General features: G+C 43.6%; 1 protein-coding gene across 3 annotated transcripts in view; it reads left to right on the top strand.

Moving 5' to 3' along the window:
• Nucleotides 1–4,040: 4,040 nt before the first annotated feature.
• Nucleotides 4,041–16,571, top strand: part of NFU1 (NFU1 iron-sulfur cluster scaffold) — a 41,903-nt gene continuing 29,372 nt past the window's right edge. The window contains exons 1-3 of one of the 3 annotated variants that reach the window (XM_063648610.1): nucleotides 5,570–5,646; nucleotides 10,438–10,556; nucleotides 10,992–11,095. In XM_063648610.1, the coding sequence (XP_063504680.1) occupies nucleotides 11,002–11,095 (94 nt within the window). In that variant the 5' untranslated portion in view covers nucleotides 5,570–5,646; nucleotides 10,438–10,556; nucleotides 10,992–11,001. Of the gene's footprint in view, nucleotides 5,647–5,716; nucleotides 5,737–10,437; nucleotides 10,557–10,991; nucleotides 11,096–16,571 lie in introns of those variants that run through there. The other 2 variants (XM_054476325.2, XM_063648611.1) reach the window with 2 other exon arrangements.

Consider the following 16,571-nt stretch of genomic DNA (forward strand, 5'->3'; position numbering starts at 1 on the left):
CCCCTGCCAGCCAGAGAACAACACCCTTTGACATAATTTTCCTTTACCTACCCAAATCCTATAAAATGGCCCCACCCCTATCTCCCTTTGCTGACTCTCTTGTCAGACTCAGCCCATCTGCACCCAGGTGAAATGAACAGCCTTGTTGCTCACACAAAGCCTGTTTGGTGGTCTCTTCACATGGACGCGAGTGAAACAGGTACACTATAGTTTTCTTCTGAAACATAATTTTTCTTTCTCCAGTTTCCCATTTTTATCAAGGATAAATCATAGTAGGACCAATTTATTTACAAAATAAGTTTTAGTCTTATTGTACTTGGCCTGATTATTTGCATACAATGCTGTAAGTGTAGTGATTGACCATATAGGCTCCTTTTAAATTGGCTTTGTTGGAACCATTTCACAAGGAATAGCAGATTTGACTTTTTAAAAGCCTTTTGAGGTTATCCAAGCTAAGGATTTATCTATGCCTGTAGATACCTGTATGAATTGGGAGTGCATTCCAATTTTCTTGAGGTTCCAAAGTAACTTGAGTTTCCTGGGCCTGTCAGAAAGTGACAATCTTTACTTATTACAGCTCAGGAACTTTGTAAAAGAATTGGATAGACATGGTACCAGGCCAGTCTTTCCAAAGGGCTTTTTATTGGCTCTATAAAGTCAATATCAATTCCTCAAAGCAGTCAGAGTACATCTGAAAAAAATGCTATTCCAGTCGAAGCCTTGATAAAATAACCAGTGTCTCAAATTTTGTCCTGTTACAAAAGAAAACAGATTCTTATTGAATTTATGCAAATAACTATACTGCTATATATTAAAAATACTCACAAATAGGCCAGGTGTGGTGGCTCACACCTGTAATCCCAACACTCTGGGAGGCTGAGGCAGGAGGACTGCTTGATCTCAGGAGTTTGAGAGCAGCTTGGGCAACATAGTGAGACCTTGTCTCTGCAAAAAATTAACAAAATTAGCCGAGTGTAGTCCCAGTTACTTGCTTGGGAGGCTGAGGTGGAAGGATCAGTTTAGCCTGGGAAGTTGAGGCTGCAGTGAGCTGAGATTGCACCACTGCAATCCTGCCTGGGCAACAGAGTGAGACCTTGTCTCAAAAAAAAAAAAAAAAAAAAAAAGAATCTCACAAATAGTTTCCAAATTCTGGAGAAATTACAGAGAAAGAATATGCTTCAAATTTTGATCAGAAAGGTATATTTTACCCAACTTGTTGTAAGCTATAAATAGCTCAACAGAAAAAAGTTTTCTTGACTCTGAAAAAACAAAACAAAAATTATCAGCAATGTTTCAAACAAAAAAAGTTATAAAAAATTACTTCACACACATACAAAAATTACTTTAACATTCTATTGGTTTAGTCCCATTACTTAACTCTTGTTATTTTTGATGTTGGGTTAGCAATCCTCATGAATACATCAACTTTTTAATTAGAGTCCTGGAAGGCATTTTCATAGTCCAATGGTATGATCTCCAAAGTTATCAGAAACTTGTATTCAAGAGTACTTGTTAGAGTCCTTTCCATGAATTTCCTTAAAGAAGAAAATTTTGGACTGCAGCTGATTATAAACTAATTTTTGAGAAGAGTCAAAGTAAAACAACAATTGTCTGTGGATGACAAAAGTCTTAGAGCAGCCATGGTTAAAGACACAATTGACAAGGAAATTTAGTTATTTCTGTGGCACACAACGATGTAACGTAATAATCATAATTATTACTGATATCATAGACTAAGACATACCAGAATTACAGGAATCTCACACAATTTCGAAACACACATTAATAATACATTCATATCAATATAACCCAAAGAAAGTTAAACACCATTTCACATTTGACAATGCTTCCTGTCCCCCACATAGCATTCTATTCCCCTAGTGCCTTTGTTGATTTACAAATCTTCTCCAGGAGCTCCCTGAGACCAGGAATTGTTTTGTTCATCTTAATATCACTCCACACAGGATTTTGATCATCTGTGAGTAACAGGAAACCTAATTAAACAGTACCGTAAACAAATGTTGACCTAAAAGAAAGAAGCTGAGGCAAAATTAATATAGAGAATTTATTTGGGCCAAGGTTGAGGACTGTAGCCCTGGCCATAGTTCCAAGTTGCCTTGGAAAGTGCTCTGGGAACAAAGGAGAGGCTCAACTTTTTAAAGAAAAAGAGACAAATCAGGGGAGGGGAACAATTACAAAAGTTGCTCATCAAGTATTCTCATTTGACTTTTTTTTTTTCTTGAGACAGGGTCTCACGCTGTAACCCAGGCTGGAGTGCAGTGGCGCAATCACGGCTCATTGCAGCTTCAACTTCCCAGGCTCAGGTGATTCTCCCATCTCAGCCTCCCAAATAGCTGGCACTACAGGCATATGCCACGACGTCTGGCTTTTTGTGGAGATATGGTTTGTTTGTAGAGACTCCCAAGTGCTGGGATTACAGGCGTGAGCCACAGCACCCAGCCCTGATACTTTTTTTTTTTTAAGGCTATTCAACGGGCCTGATAATTTAAAGGGGCTCACCTTCCTCAGATAACATGTTTTTATTCTGCCAGGGTTAGTGGCTCATGCTTGTAAACTCTCCACGTTTCCCAGCATGGTCTCAAACTCCTGGGCTCAAGCGATTTGCCCACCTCGGCCTCCCAGAGTGTTGGGATTACACGTGTGAGCCACCACGCTCGGCAGGTATTCTCATTGGTTTACAGAAATAACATTGTTAGTGACTGGCTATGCACTGTTGAACTATAGGGTATATGGCATGTTAATGGCTTCTTGACATTAGTCTAGTGCATACACAGCAAGTGACTTCAAGAAGTTATTATTTAGCTCAAGGGTGAATGAGATATTACTGCTGCTACATCTTAAATGCCTCTCTGGGCCTGATACTTTTTCTAGTGCAGGTGTGTGGCACAGGACTGGCGAGCAGTTCTGCCCGTGGCCCTGGCACAGGATCCATTAGATGAAGCCAGCTGGGCTCCTGAGTCGGGTGGGGACTTGGAGAACTTTTATGTCTAGCCGGAGGATTGTATATGCATCAATCAGCACTCTGTGTCTAGCTCGGGGTTCGTGGATGCACCAATCAGCACTCTGTATCTAGCTAATCTGGTGGGAACTTGGAGAACTTTTATGTCTAGCTAAAGGATTGTAAATACACCAATCAGCACCCTGTGTCTAGCTCAAGGTTTGTAAATGCACCAATCAGTGTTCTGGGTCTAGCTAATCTAGTGGGGTCTTGGAGAACATTTACTCTAGCTAGAGGATTGTAAATATACCAATCAGCACTCTGTGTCTAGCTCAGGGATTGTAAACGTACCAATCAGCACTCTGTCAAAACGGACCAATCAGCTCTCTGTAAAACGAACCAATCAGCACTCTGTAAAATGGAATAATCAGCTCTCTGTAATATGGGCCAATCAGCAGGATGTGGGTGGGGTCAAATAAGGGAATAAAAGCAGGGTGCCTGAGCCAGCAGTGGCAACCTGCTTGGTTCCTCTTCCATGTTGTGAAAGTTTTGTTCTTTCGCTCTTTGCAATAAATCTTGATACTGGTCACTCTTTGGGTCCGTGTTGCCTTTATGAACTGTAACACTCACCGCAAAGGTCTGCAGCTTCACTCCTGAAGTCAGCAAGACCATGAACCCACCAGAAGAAACAAACTCCAGACACATCTGAACATTTGAAGGAACAAACTCCGGACACACCATCTTTAAGAACTGTAACACCATGAGGGTCCGTGGCTTCATTCTTGAAGTCAGCGAGACCAAGAACCCACCAATTCTGGACACAGTAGCACAGAGGCTATGGGTGGTTTGACTAGAGCAGGCCCTAGGAATGGTTGGACACAGAAGCCTCGTTTCAGGGGTTTGAGGAGTGGGAAGTGAAAAACTAGAGACTAACAGTGCAGACAATTTTTTTAAGCTACTTGGTTCTGAAGGGAAGAAAAGAGAGTGGAAGAGGATTTGGGGCACGGCAGGATTTTTCTTATGATAAGGAATCCATAAGAGAGGGAAAAATTGAAGTCTGAGAAGAACGATTGTTCCAAGGTGGAAGAGCCACATTTTATTTTTGATTGAGTGTCAAAAAGAGAGCCTTGGCCTGCCTTGCGGTCTAGAATGGGTGTGTGTGTTGTGGCGGTGGGCAGGGGGTTGGATGGGGGAAGACCACTAGTGGTTAAAAGCAAGTATGCAGCATTGGGAAGTGAACCAAACTGGTAGGAGGCACAGCCCACTGTGTCCAGGCAGGGGCGAGCTGCAGGCCTGAAACCCACCCACCCTCTTAGATGTGTCTGCGGGCCATAGAAATTACTAGGGTTGTCTTGGGTGTGGCCTCAACCTGTTCAACAACAGGTGTGCTGTTTCCATTCTGGAAACCAGTCCTCTGTCTTCCAGGACAGTAATTCTCAAATTTTAGCTGGGATCAGAATCCTGGGAAGGGTTTGTTAAAACACTACTAGACAGGGTGAGGTAACCTAAGAGCCTTTGGAGGCCCAGGCGAGAGGGATCACTTGAGGCCAGCAGAGTTCAAGAGCAGCCCAGGCAACATAGGGAGACCTCTTCTCTACAAAAATACTACTACTACTGCTACTAAAAATAGCCAGGTACGGTGGCTCACACCTGTAATCCCAGTGCTTTGGGAGGCTGAGGCTGAAGGATGAATCACTTGAGCCCAGGAGTTGGTTTTGGTGAGCTATGATCGCATTCCTGCTCTCCAGCCTGGACAGCAGAGATAGACCCTGTCTCTAGAAAAAACAAAACAAAACAAAAACAACAAAAAGATTTCTAGTCCCCACCTATATTGTGCCTCAGTAAGTATAAAGTGGGGCCCAGGATTTCTAACATGTTCTAACGTCCATTTATAACGTGTTCTCCTGCTTTTTTTGGCCCCTAGTCCGCACTTTGAGAACCATTGTCCTAGAGAAAACTGAATACTCCAGGAAGGTTCTAGAAGAATAGTTAATGGGCTTTGGCACTCTGCCCTGGAAACTAGTCAACTCTCATGTTAATCCAGAGAAGGGCAGCACTGTACCAGACACGTCCTCTGTGCGGGTTGGTCCAAGATGACCAAGTAGCAGCCGACAAGCACAGCTATGAGGGAGGGTTAGACACAGTTCCACATCAGACCCGTGGGAAAAGGACAGGAGAAATGCGAGAACCTTTTAGAAAGAATGCTCCAGGGAGTCTTTGGGGGCAGTCACTGAGCTGGGCCTGGAGACTGAGTAGGGTCCTACAGGAGGAAATGGGTCAGGTTTAGGCACGGGAAACAGCATTCGCAATCGCAGCACCAGCACCAGCTAAAAACCCAGCAACAGGGAAAGCAAAGTACGGAAACACGCATGCGTTCAAAGTGCTGCGTGAATTAACCAGGCGCCGGCGTAAACAGCAAAGGTTTGCCCGGCCTCTCTTGGTCAGGGTGACGCAGTAGTCTGCAATCCTCGGCGGGCGCGTAGGCCACCGCACTTATCCGCAGCAGGGCCGCCCGCAGCCGGTAGGGTGGGCTCTTCCCGGTCCCCGCCCAGCTACCAGCCAGCCTGCGGCTGCGCAGATCTTTCGTGGTTCTGTCGGGGAGGCCCCTGGGCACTCCGGACTAAGATGGCGGCGACGGCCAGGCGGGGCTGGGGAGCTGCGGCTGTTGCCGCCGGGCTGCGCAGGCGGTAGGTGACGAGCCTGGAGCTCCGAATAGGCTTGCCGCTGGGCTTAGCCAGCTGAGCGGTCGCCGCCTTGCAGACCCTCTCTCGAGGCGGGTGGGTAGTGCATCTGATGGAGCCGGCGGGTCCGCCCTGTCGCCGCAGTTGGGGTTAAGCCCTGAGGTGTGTGGCTGTCCGTGCGGGAGCTCGGCGCTTCTGTGGCCTAATCCGGGCGGACCCTCTGGAGCTTCTTCTCAGGCTCAGAGACCCAGTGCTTGAGTCCCTGCGGTACAGAAGCTTGTAGAGACTGGCTGTAGAGCTAGAACGGAGGAGCTGTTTTAAAATCGTGTGCCTCTCCCGCCCCCAGGCCCTCTACCAGGTGCATTCCCTCCTCTTCTAAACACAGAATCAGAATGTCACACAGAAGGGAAGAAAATACCTTGTCTCGTTTCCTCATTTTCCCAGTAAGGCCCTGAAAGAGGAGGTGACATGTCCAAGGTCACATAGTTTCTAAGTGATGGAATTCCGACGAGAATCCAGACCCCTAGATTCCCTGCACCCACCACCATTAAGCCCACTCTGTTCCCTTGTTTTTTCCCCTTCCCTGAGCCGTACCTTTGAGTTTCACCTTTCAAAGACTTCTGTGAACATTGCCAAGAGGACATTTATGTAGGTGTACCTTAATTTTACGTCTGGAGAAAATGGCCTACGGAGAGTTTGCCCTCTTGAGTATTAGACATTTTAGTGTTAATGGTGCTCTTGAAGTTTAAATGTATATCCTAAAAAGATTTAAGTTGGTAGAATTTTTTGTTAGTTACCTCCAGTGTTTGAGTAGATGACTTCCTTGAATAATGTAATCCACTCTTTAAAAACAACAAGACTTTAAACCTGTATGTTGGAATGTGCTTCCTCTTTGTTCATTCTGCTGCCTTTTCCCTGGGCTGAAGGGACAAGAATATTATTCTTCTAGTCTATTTCCAAATTCCACAGCATTCACAGATTTAGATACTGAGCTATAGAAAAAGGCATTTTTACCCCAAACCTTGAACTTCACTCAATTAGTAATTATTGGGCACCAGTTAAATAATGGTAGCAGCTGCCATTTATTGAGCACTTACTACATGGCCTGGCACTGGTTTAAGCACTTTACATGGATTCTCTGGATTATGAGGTAGCTGCGAAACTAATCTCATTGTAGAGATGAAGAGCTGAGGCCATTGTGCTAGCAGCTAGAAATGAAGATAGTTTTTCCCCTTAATGAGTATGCAGTATAGCAAGAAAAATATATTAACAAATAATGACAGTCATGAGTGCTGTAATAGATTCATATAATTTAAAGGGGTGTGCCGGGCGCGGTGGCTTACGCCTGTAATCCCAGCACTTTTGGAGGCCAAGCTGGACGGATTGGCTGAGGTCAGGAGTTCAAGACCAGTCTGGCCAACATGGTGAAACTAAAAATACAAAAAAAAAAAAAAAAAGCCAGGCGTGGTGGTGTGTGCCTGTAATCCCAGCTACTCGGGAGGCTGAGGCAGGGGAATTGCTTGAACCAGGGAGGTGGAGGTTGCAGTGAGCCAAGATCACGCCACTGCACTTCAGCCTGGGTGACAGAGCGAGAAAAGCGAGATTATTTCCATCTCAAAATAAATAAATAAAGTGGTGACAGCTCTTACTGTGATCAACACTGTTTGAAGCTAGTGTGGGGAGTGGCAGTCAGGACTTCACAGATTATTTGATTCTCATTCAGTGTTGATTCCATTGTTCTCTTGAATCCTCAGTGCCAGTCCTTTTATGTCTCCAATAGCATCTAAGAAACTCTATGGGTTACAGTCCCACAGTATCCTAGTAAAGTAGTCTTATCAATGGAATATAAAGGTTACCGAAGGTAGGAAACAGTTCATCTGTATTCTATTAATACTTAATTGGTGTCCACTCATTCTTTTCCGCAAGAAGAATTCCAGTTTTGTGAGAGAGAGAAAAAAATGACAGCCCCTGTTGCTTCTTGCCTATTTTAAGCAGAAAATAGAGAAATGTGATCTTGTGTACGATCACAAACAATTTTTGCCTTTGCAAAAAATTTTAACAGAAAATTATGACAGTGAAAGACCGTTCTAACCAACCACCATTTTGCCTTTAACCTCTAGACTGCCCACTCCCGGGCTTGGGCCGAGCTAACTTTGGGAGACATTTAGTTTATAGTTTAAATGATAATAGCCCTTTCCCAAAATTAAACACCTTTATAAAGCTAATGAAAGACCACCAGATTTGGAGGACGAGAGGAGCCTGAATTCTGCTAAGGTGTAGATGTAAATGATTACCAGCCGTTATTCTGGAGGTCATAAGAGTTGCAACTTCCCCAATTACTCCTGCAGAAAACATCACTCTTGTAGAACCTAGGATTAGCCTTTTCAGGTTTTTGCATTTCTGACTGGTCCTGTGGCCCCACCCACCAACGGACTGAGCACTCAGGAGGATCATTTTCCACACCCCTATGATTGCATCCCCAACCAATCAGCAACACCCGTTCCCTGGCCTGCCAATCTATCCTTGGAACCCCCTAGCCTCAGATCCAGAGAGACTGAGTACTACTCCAGTCTCCCTTTCAGCTGGCTCCGTGTGAATTAAACTCTTTATTGCAAATCCCCTGTCTTCATGAGTTAGCAGTATCTGGACAGTGGGCAAAGCGAACCCATTGGCCATTATAAATGACTCCTGTGCTTAAAATTTTTCCATGGCTCTATGAAGTGGCAGTTGTAATGGATAGCAATGGTATTTTCAAGTAAACTGGATTTTAAAGTAAATTGCATTAGGATTTTAAGAATTTTCGCTATTAAAGTCTCCTTTTACTTCCTTTTCCAGTCATATTTGCTTTCCTTTTCTTCCTTTGTTTTCAGTTTGTCAAAGCCATCACAAATAGTCAATTAAGTTTTCTCTGTAAGAGTGAAGTAAAGTTAGAGGCTGGGCGCGGTGGCTCACACCTGTAATCCCAGCACTTTGGGAGGCCAAGGCGAGTAGATCACGAGGTCAGGAGTTCAAGGCCAGCCTGGCCAAGATGGTGAAACCCTGTCTCTACTAAATATACAAAAATTAGCAGGTCATGGTGGTGGGCACCTGTAATCCCAGCTACTTGGGAGGCTGAGGCAGAGAATTGCTTGAACCCAGGAGGCGGAGGTTGCAGTCAGCCAAGATCGTGCCACTGCACTCCATCCTGGGCGACAGAGCAAGACTCCGTCTCACAAAAAAAAAGAAAAAACAAAGTGAAGTGAAGTTACAACACTGGGTTAATATGTTTCCATCCAAAAAACATATAAAAGGCAGGGCATGGTGGCTCATGCCTGTAATCCCAGCACTTTGGGAGGCCAAAGTGGGAGGATTACTTGAGCCAGGAGCTGGAGATCAGCCTGAACAACATAGTGTTAATACATCTCTACCAGAAGTAAAAAAAAAACTAGCTGGGCATGGTGGCATACACCTGTAGTGTCACCTACTTGGGAGGCTGAGGTGGGAGGATCACTTGAGCCTAGGATGTTGAGGCTGCAGTGAGCCCTGATCACGCCATTGTACTCCAGCATGGGTGACAGAACAAGACTCTGTCTCAAAACAAAACACGAAAAGCATGATCAAGATTGTTGGCTGTGTAATCTCAGCATTTTGGGAGGCCAAGGCAGGTGGATCACTTGAGGTCAGGAGTTTGAGACCAGCCTGGCCAACATGGTGAAACCCTGTCTCTACTAAAAATATAAAAATTAGCTGGGTGTGATGGTGTTCATCTGTAATCCCAGCTACTAGGGAGGCTGAGGCAAGAGAATCGCTTGAACCCAGGAGGTGGAGTTTGCAGTAAACCGGGAGGGATCACATCACTGCACTCCATCCTGGGCGACAAAGTGAGACTCAGTCTCAAAAAAAAAAAGGACGGGCCAGGCGCGGTGTCTCACACCTGCAGTCTCAGCCCTTTGGGAGGCCAATACGGGTGGATCACCTGAGGTCAAGAGTTTGAGACCATCCTGGCCAACATGGTGAAACCCCGTCTCTACTAAAAAATACAAAAATTAGCCGGGCATGGTGGTGGGCACCTGTAATCTCAGCTACTCGGGAGGCTGAGGCAGGAGAATTGCTGGAACCCGGGAGACGGAGGTTGCAGAGAGCTGAGATTGCGCCATTGCACTCCAGCCTGGGTCAACAACAGCGAGACTCCATCTCAAAAACAAAAAGGACAATAGTATCTTTTTTTTTTTTTGGAAACGGAGTCTTGCTCATTGGGCCAGGCCGGAGTGCAGTGGCACGATCTTGGCTCACTGCAACTTCCGCCTCCCGGGTTCAAGCGATTCCTTTGCCTCAGCCTCCCGAGTAGCTGGGATTACAGGTGCCTGCCACCACTCCCAGCTATTTTTTGTATTTTTAGTAGAGATGGGGTTTCACCATGTTGGCCAGACTGGCCTTGAACTCCTGACCTCAGGTGATCCACCCGCCTTGGCCTCCCAAAGTGCTGGCATTACAGGCGTGAGCCACCACCCCCGGCCCAATAGTATACTCTCTGTTAGATTTTTTGAAGTATTGAAATACTTTTCAAAACAAGTAATATAGGTTATCTTGAGAGAGGGAAGCATGGTAAGGGACAGGAAAGGAGGGAGGCTTTCACTGTATATGCTTTTTTCCCTTATCAGTTTTGAACCATGTGACTCTATTGCCTAATTCTAAATTTTTTAAAAAAATAAAAAAGCTTATAGTTATTTGCTTCCTTCATGCATAACCAAGAGTCTGGGACTATGGATTATAAATTACTAATGTAGATACAATTCTGTTTCTGTTTTTTTGAGACAGAGTTTCACTCTTGTTGCCCAGGCCGGAGTGCAATGGCATGATCTTGGCTCACCGCAACCTCTGCCTCCCGGGTTCAAGCGATTCTCCTGCCTCAGCCTCCTGAGTAGCTGGGATTACAGGCATGTGCCACCACGCCCGGCTAATTTTGTATTTTTAGTAGAGATGGGGTTTCTCCATGTTGGTCAGGCTGGTCTTGAACTCCCAACCTCAGGTGATCCACATGTCTCGGCCTCCCAAAGTGCTGGGATTACAGGCATGAGCTACCGCGCCCAGCCCAATTCTTTTTCTTATACCTGGATGTTATATTATCCTATGCACACCCAGTTATCAAGGCTAGGAATTTCCATTTGAGCTCTACCTGATTTTGAATTGTTTGTAGATATTGCTTGCCTAAGTAAGTGGAAATAATGTAGATGGAAGATGAAAAGTCAGTTATTTCTATTGCTGGTTATGCTTAAATTTTACATAGGTCTTTTTTATACATGAGAAGTAGAAACCAACTTTAAAAGATTAGAGCTCTTAAAATGTCATTCATTATGTGCTTTTAAATGTAGGTTCTGTCATATGTTGAAGAAGCCATACACCATTAAGAAACAGCCTCTGCATCAATTTGTACAACGACCACTTTTCCCACTACCTGCAGCCTTTTGTAACACAGGTAAAATTTCACCTCTTTTATAGCAATTGTGTTTCAGAAACTAATGGAACTGTGCTAGGATTTTGTGGATCATAAAAGATGAGAATTTGTATATTTTCTATTTAGAAGCCTATAGAAAGAATATAGGAAAAAAAGCTATATTTTTCTTATAGGCTTCTAAGTAGAAAATGTATTTGCAAGGACATTGTCCAGTAGATCTATGAAATCTCAGTATCTCGTATAACACATCCCCTGCAACACAAGAGTTGCTCAATAAATGATTTCCAAAATGAAGATATTATAAAAGTTAAAATCTGACTGGGTGTGGTGGCTCATGCCTGTAATCCCAGTGCTTTGAGAGGCTGAGGCAGGTTGATCGCTTGAGCCCAGGAGTTTGAGACCAGCCTGGGCAACACAGCAAAACCCTGTCTCTATAAAAAATACAAAAAATTAGCTGGGTATGGTGGCGCACACCTGTAGTCCCAGCTGCTTGGGATGCTGAGATGGGAGAATCCCTTTAGCCCAGGAGTTCAAGCTTGCAGTGAGCCATGATCACACCACTGTGCCTCCAGCCTGGGTGACAGAGTGGGACCCTGTCTCAAAAAGAAGTTTCAAATGGGGATTGTGTTTCAAAGAATTCTATGTATTTAAAGCTACTGCTTTCCTTTTTTTGGATAAGAATACCCTTAAAATTAGTAAATTTCTGGCTTTCATCCAGACCTTAGAACACAGGATTTTGAATGTAGTACAAAATTACATTCAAAAAAAAGAAAAACTTTTTTGTCAAAATTAATTACTATGGTTTTGTTAATAATCTTGATTGTTAACAAGGTATATACTTTGATTTTCTTTAATTTTGGAAATAGATATGATTTAAAATAATTTGAAGTGTGATGACTGTAATGTAGAGTTAGGGAAGTTTAAGGGGAGAGGGTATGTGTGTCTGCGTATGTGTATGTATGTAAATGTATACCTATATGTGTTATGGAGCTGTAAGCATATAAATTCAGCCTCTCCTTTCCATTGCTAGCTTGAACACATTCCTGTGGCCATACTCTGGCTGATTCTGGCTAAGGGCATGAGTTAAATCAGGGTAGACCTTACCCCTTCTGTAGCCAGGGGCCAGAAGAGGAACACTTTCCTGCAGGCTTGCCTGACTGCTTGAATCACAGAATAGTTTAGATATAAATATTGTAAATACTGAGTAACTCAGCTGATTAAACCACTTTAATTGGACTTTTAAACTTTGTAGGACTGAAATATGTGGTCATATAGGCTTTTCAAGTAGGAAACCCATTAATTTTAGTCATTGATATTGACTTTAAGCACCACTAATCTGTATTTTGGGGGAGTTTACATCTACCTCCTTAGGTACCTTTTAGTACCAAACATAATAGGAAGAAATAGGCTGGCATGGTGGCTCCTGCCTGTAATCCCAACACTGAGAGGCTGAGGCGGGCAGATCCCTTGAGCCCAAAAAGTTCGAGACCAGCCTCAGCAACATGGTCAAACCCTGTCTTTACAAAAAAATACAAAAATTATCTGGGCTTGGTGGTGCACACCTGTAGTCCTAGCTACTCAGGAGGCTGAGGTGGGAGAATCACTTGAGCCTATGAGGTCGAGGCTGCAGTGAGCTGTAATCATGCCACTGCACTTCAGCCTGGGCAGCAGAGTGAGACACTGTCTCAAAAAAAAAAAAAAGGAAGAAATATTTTTTATCATTCTGTTCTGTTTCCTGTTGTAACTCTCATGACATTTTCATGAGCATCTTTCTGGATGATGGACCTGGGAGTCATTTTTGAAATACCAAATTAAACCCAATTGAGATTATAATTGTAATGATTTTGTTAAATACCTATTCAAATTAGGTGTTTTTTTTGTTTGTTTTTGAGGCAGGGTCTCACTATGTTGCCCAGGCTGAAGTGCAGTGGTGTGATCTTGGCTCACTGTAACCTCCACCTCCTGGGCTCCAGCCATCCTCCCACCTCAGTCTCCCAAGTAGCTGGTACTACAGGTGTGTACCTACACACCCAGCTAATTTTCATATTTTTTGTAGAGACGAGGTTTCACTACGTTACCTAGGCTGGTCTTGAACTCCAGAGCTCAAGTAACCTGCCTGGCTCAGCCTCCCAAAGTGCTGGGATTATAGGCGTGAGCCACTGTGCCCAGCCTCAATTAGTTTTTTAGTAATAGGTTTATTTATTGTCAAAAGTAAAAAGTTCTTTGATGATGTCATTCATTTTCATACTTTCTACTTTAGACAGTATAGAGTGTATGCTCTTACGTGACTTTTTATTTTGCATTTGTAGTTTTTACCCTCAAGGATTTCTAAAAATTTTGCTTTCTGCAGGTGTAGTTTTCTCAAATTGATTGAGTAGAATAAAGCCAGATTTTTTTTTTTTTTTGTCTTGGCTCACTGCATCTTCTACTGCCTGGGCTCAAGCAATCCTCTTGCCTCAGCCTCCTGTATAGCTGGGATTACAGGCATATGCCACCACAACTGACCAATTTTTGTATTTTTTTGTAGAGACAGGATCTCTGTTGCCCAGGCTGGTCTCGAACTTCTGCCCTCAAGTGATCCTCCTTCCTTGGCCTCCCAAAGTGCTGGGATTATAGGTGTGAGCTGATGCACCCAGTTGAAGCCAGATTTAATTCTTCAAATATTGGTAGAGTACCGTGTGCAGATTTTGGTTAGCAATAAGTTATTAATACAAGCTGCAAGAAGTGATTGGTTCAGGGCCAGAGTTGGAAGATTATTTACAGAAAGTGTTGGCAGCCCTTTCTTTAATGTGTCATTGAAAAATCATTCCCTTATAACACAGATTTTCAGAAGAATGTCTTACTAGAAATATGCATATTTTAAATGAAGTACTTGGACATTGTGGCTAGTTTTTCATTTTTTAGGAATTGTCTGGTTGTCTAATTAGAAAAAGGACTTAAACAAAATGTATGGGAGTTCACTTCCAATTTTTTTCTTTATCCATGAAATGGTTTAACTTCAGCTAGCTGGAACTGTATGGCAAAGTGCAAAAATGACTCTCAGTTGTCAAATTAGAACCCTTTCCGTAATGACTAAGAAAAGCATTTTTGTACTAACCATATGTTTTGCCAAATTTAAACTCTTTCAAATTTAAAATAAAACTGTTGCTTTTTGATATTCTCTCTCCTAAAATAGGTGATGTGAAAATTAGAACAGGAAGACTGATCTTAAATGTGTTTTCCTATTATGCTTGGCAATGTTAGATAAGGATTAGCAATATGTATGGTGGCTAAGAAAGTCAGCACCTAGAAAATTGTCCAGCTTTGAATCCTGGCTCTGTCACTTAGTAGCTGAGTGACCTTTAGTCTCCTTATTATAAAATAAGATAAAAATAGTACCTCATTGAAAGGATGTAAGGATTAAATGATATAATACATGTAAAGTGCTTAGCACCCTGCCCAGCACATGATAGGCATTGAATAATTTTTTTTTTTTTTTTTTTTTTTTTTTTTTTTGAGACAGAGTCTCACTATGTCTCACAGGCTGGAGTGCGTGGTGGCTGGATCTTGGCTCACTGCAACCTCCCCTCCCGGGTTCAAGCAATTCTCCTGCGTCAGCCTTCTGAGTAGCTGGGATTACAGGCGCACATCACCATGCCTGGCTAATTTTTGTATTTTTAGTAGACACAGGGTTTTACCATGTTGACCAGGCTGTTCTTGAACTCCTGACCTCAGGTGATCCGCCTGCCTTGGCCTCCCAAAGTGCTGGGATTATAGGCATGAGCCACTGTGCCTGGCTAGGCACTGAATAAATTTTAATTGTTATATGGTATTGTCAATCTATTTGAATATACTGCTGTAAGATGGAGGATTTCTTTTTACCCAGAAGGTTCATTTTCTTTCTTTCTTTTTTTTTTTGAGATGGAGCCTCGCTGTGTTACCCATGCTGGAGTGTAATGGCGCAGTCTTGGTTCACTGCAGCCTCCGCCTCCCAGGTTCAAGTGATTGTCCTGCCTCAGCCTCCTAAGTAGCTGGGATTACAGGAGCACACTACCACGCCTGGCTAATTTTTGTATTTTTACAAATACCTTTACAAAGTACCCTTACATCTATAAAACCCCTGTAGAGACGGGGTTTCACCATGTTGGCCAGGCTGGTCTGGAACTCCTGACCTCAGGTGATCCTCCCGCTTTGGCCTCCCAAAGTGCTAGGATTATAGGCGTGAACCACCACGCCTGGCCAGAAAATTCATTTTTTTTTCTTTTCTTTTTTCTTTTTTTTTTTTGAGACCTAGTCTCTCTCTATTGCCCAGGCTGGAGTGCAATGGCAGGATCTCAGCTCACTGCAACCCGGGTTCAAGCGATTCTCCTGCCTCAGCTTCCTGAGTAGCTGGGATTACAGGCAGATGCCACCACGTCTGGCTAATTTTTGTATTTTTTTAGTAGAAGTGGGGTTTCACCGTGTTGGCCAGGCTGGTCTCGAACTCCTGACCTCGTGATCCACCCGCCTCGGCCTCCCAAAGTGCAGGGATTCCAGGCATGAGCCACTGCCCCCTGCCAGAAGGATCATTTTCATAATGAATAATCAGATCTGTTTAATAGTTTTAAAACTATTAAAATGCCAGTGCTGTCCTTTTGTCCTGCAAGCTGTTGTCATAATAGCAAGGTAGGAAATTAAAGATTGTGTTATCTCTTTATTGCTTTAGTGAATCCATTCTCAATCTAATCATGGTCCTAGAAAAAAGATACTATAAGAAAAGAGTTGGCGGGCACAGTGGCTCATGCCTGTAATCCCAGCATTTTGGGAGGCCAAGGCAGGCGGATCACCTGAGGTCAGGAGTTCGAGATTAGCCTGGCCAACATGGTGAAACCTCGTCTCTACTAAAAATACAAAAATTAGCTGGGCATGGTGGTGCATGCTGGTAATCTCAGCTACTCAGGAGGCTGAGGCAGGAGAATTGCTTGAACCTGGGAGGCAGAGGTTGCAGTGAGCCGAGATCATGCCACTGCACTCCAGCTTGGGCGACAAAGCGAGACTCAATCTCAAAAAAAGAAGAGTCTGTAAAGATATCTTTTAGGCTAGGCACAGTTGCTCACGCTTTTAATCCTAGCACTTTGGGAGGCTGAGGTGGGTGGATCACTTGAGGCCAGGAGTTCAGGACCAGCCTGGCCAACATGGTGAAACCCCGTCTCTACAAAAAATTCAAAAATTAGCTGAGTGTGGTGGTGCACATCTGTAGTTCCAGCCACTTGGGAAGCTGAGGCATGAGAATCTCTTGAAACCAGAAAGCAGAGGTTGTAGTGAGCCAAGATTGTGCCACTGCACTCTAGCTTGGGTACAATGTGAGTCCTTGTCTCGAAACAAACAAAAAAGATATCTTTTAAATATTCCAGGAAGTAATTTGCATAGATTCTTGCTTATGTTGTATTTTGTTATGTTACTTACTGTACCATTAGGCAACTTAATTAATATCTCTAAGCCTCCATGTCTTCATTTGTAGAATGGGAATAAGAGCTCC

The sequence above is a fragment of the Pongo pygmaeus genome, chromosome 12 (genome assembly GCF_028885625.2).
Source record: "Pongo pygmaeus isolate AG05252 chromosome 12, NHGRI_mPonPyg2-v2.0_pri, whole genome shotgun sequence".
Taxonomy (NCBI): Eukaryota; Metazoa; Chordata; class Mammalia; order Primates; family Hominidae; genus Pongo; species Pongo pygmaeus.